The sequence below is a fragment of the Atta cephalotes genome (assembly GCF_000143395.1).
Source record: "Atta cephalotes unplaced genomic scaffold scaffold00003, whole genome shotgun sequence".
NCBI classification, from domain to species: Eukaryota; Metazoa; Arthropoda; class Insecta; order Hymenoptera; family Formicidae; genus Atta; species Atta cephalotes.
Window position 1 is genome coordinate 3,695,099 of NW_012130067.1, and position 2,767 is coordinate 3,697,865.

Genomic DNA, 2,767 nt, shown 5'->3' on the forward strand with positions numbered 1-2,767 from the left:
TATATATATATATATATATATATATATATATATATATATATGTCTGTATACATCGTAATAAAATTATTTTATAGATAATGTTAGATGATGACGCTGCATTGGATTCAATGGATACCGAGGAAGAGATATTTTCTCCTCGCAACCACAGCTTGGACTCGAATGTCAGACGGCCTAAGAGCCTGCGCAAGCTGAGGTCGCATTCCGGTTCTAATTCCCACATAACTAGAAACAATCTAAGTGTACGTCGCAGTACACGTAATAGAATGCAGACTTATGACAATCTCAATACAAGCTGGATTCTGGGTACAATATATCAATTATATGTAACATATAGAATATTAACTCATTATGAAAAATAGGAAAACAGAAATTCTTATATTCACTGCCAGTATTTATAGAAAATTTATAGTATAAGTTGTACATTACAAATTTTCAACACTAACAGTGAATATCGGAATGAACCTTTGGTATTCATAGTTAAATCTTATATTCAAGACTGTCTTAAGTAAGATAGTCTTAAGAAGTCACGAACCAATCAGAGGATCATATTAGTGTCTTAAAACATTCATTAAAAGTTTGAAATAAGAATCTACTATGAACACACAATCCTTTTTTAGTTAACCTTTAACTGCTAATGCTCTGTGTATACAGTTACATGTACTCACTGTTGCATGTATTTAAAACTAGATAATAAACTAGAAGATATAGTTTGAGTAATTAATATATATTTTAATTATTATAACATTTTGATTTATTTTTTTATAATTGCATTTTTCAAATGTTTATTAAAATTAACAGGAACGCAAACTTTGAAAGGATATCCTATGTTTCAACAACACCCTTCTTCCTCGGATAAAGAGATGGTAGATGAAGTCCCTGGTAGAAAACGCGATGTTCGAGACCGTATGCCCTTAAAATCTCGTGAAAATCATCCACCTAATAAAACTCCGACAAGACATCTTAGGGATAGAACAGAACATGATCGACAAAATAGTAGGGAACTTCGAACTAGAGTTGATCGTGATCTCAAAGAAAGAACTGAACCGGAAAAGGATAGCGAACAAACGAAACCAGCGAATGAGGAGAAAGACACTAGGTATGTAATTTAATATTGAATGCTTATATACATATTTTAGAAATATAATATAATTAACATTAAACTGTTTCCTTAGAACAAGAAAGTCTGATAGCCCGAATAGATTTAGAGAAGGTCCTGTAACCAGATTATGCGGAAATGTAATTGAGAAAACTGAGAAGCCCAAAGTAGAGCCAGAGGAGGCAGATGTTAGCTCACATGAAAGTGAAAAACCAGATAATAATGATAATGATAATTCAGAAAACGAAGATGTAAGCAAACTTCTGCATCTTATTTCCCTATCGTCAAATGTTGATCTGTAAATTTATGTATCTTTTATTTACATTATTTTTTAGGGGTTTGAGGATATGTACACGCGCATTAAGAGGACAAGGCGCACGACTCAACGACAACTGCCAAGAGGTAAGTAGAAGATTCAGATTTGCCGGCGCTACAGTACAATATGCGCATATTTATTCCAAAATATAAATTATGATTTATACATTTATTTATATATGCAGTGGTGGATAGTGATCTAAGCGAATCTTCGGATTCTCCTGGGCCTAGAAAGTACAGTTTACGTCAAAAAAAGCCTACTGTAGATAGGTTTCAAGCTAATGTAGAGCCAGTTAGGCGTTCTATTAGAGCTCTTAGAAGTGTTCTCAGTAATTCGATGAGAAGAAGGAAACATAGAAGTAAGAGTACGAGTTCTGCTGATTCCAGTGACTCCGAGCCTCAACGTTATGATAAGAAGAAAGGCAAAAAAGCAAGGTATTATATCACGAAACGTTTGTTGTACAATGTCTTTATTAAGTCTGTGTAAATATAATACCATTTTTTGTAGTATCCATTGCAAATGGAGATCATAATGCTCAGTGTTTTTTTAATAGATTAGTTTAAAAAATATTTAAAAATTCATGTAACTTTCTTAACTATTCTAAATGAAAGATTTATATATAATTTTACAAATCTGTTTGTTTAAATATTTTATTTTTGTAAATATGTAAACACAAATGCATGTGTGGTAGTGATATGTTCAAAAATTTAACTTTTAAACAAATTAATGAAATTTAATAATTAGAAATGGAAATTAAAGTTTAAAATTCATATTTCAATAAAAAAAAGATATAATAACAAATTTTTTTAATTAAAATTTTTAAGTTCGGGATATGAAATCTTATAATTTTTAAACTTATAAAACTAAGCGTTTGTAATAAAAAAAATGAGACTTTAACAAATTCATCTTTATTCAAAATGTATAATCTCATACATTTTCATAAATGAAAAAATATACTGAATGTCAGTGCAAAAAAAATATGCACTTTATGATAAAATTATGATAAAAAGAAAAACGAGTTTGTTTGTATCACATATTCTAACATATTCCATCATGCTTCTACTACAACTCCTACTCACTCTAACAATTTTCTTTAGAGTAGGAGCTATGATAGGAGCATGTTGGAGCATGTGTGATATGAATAAACCTGGGTATGTTTTATGGAATAATTCAGAATGGATTCCGATCGGAATTATTCAATTATTTCCTAGATTTCTATTATATTTTTTAGGAAAAATGAAATAATTCCGATTTAGATCATGTAACTTTGTTCCTAGAGTGAAAACGTGAAAAGTAAAATTTTGTGTGTGTGTGTGTGTGTGTGTGTGTGTGTGTGTGTGTGTGTGTGTGTGTGT

General features: G+C 30.4%; 1 protein-coding gene across 1 annotated transcript in view; it reads left to right on the plus strand.

The window, feature by feature from the left end:
- Nucleotides 1-77: 77 nt before the first annotated feature.
- Nucleotides 78-2,767, plus strand: part of LOC105625559 (ATPase family AAA domain-containing protein 2-like) — an 8,500-nt gene continuing 5,810 nt past the window's right edge. Inside the window, exons 1-5 of the mRNA XM_012206881.1 lie at nucleotides 78-303; nucleotides 799-1,096; nucleotides 1,173-1,347; nucleotides 1,432-1,498; nucleotides 1,597-1,846. Coding sequence (XP_012062271.1) covers nucleotides 78-303; nucleotides 799-1,096; nucleotides 1,173-1,347; nucleotides 1,432-1,498; nucleotides 1,597-1,846 — 1,016 coding nt within the window. The remainder of the gene's footprint in view (nucleotides 304-798; nucleotides 1,097-1,172; nucleotides 1,348-1,431; nucleotides 1,499-1,596; nucleotides 1,847-2,767) is intronic.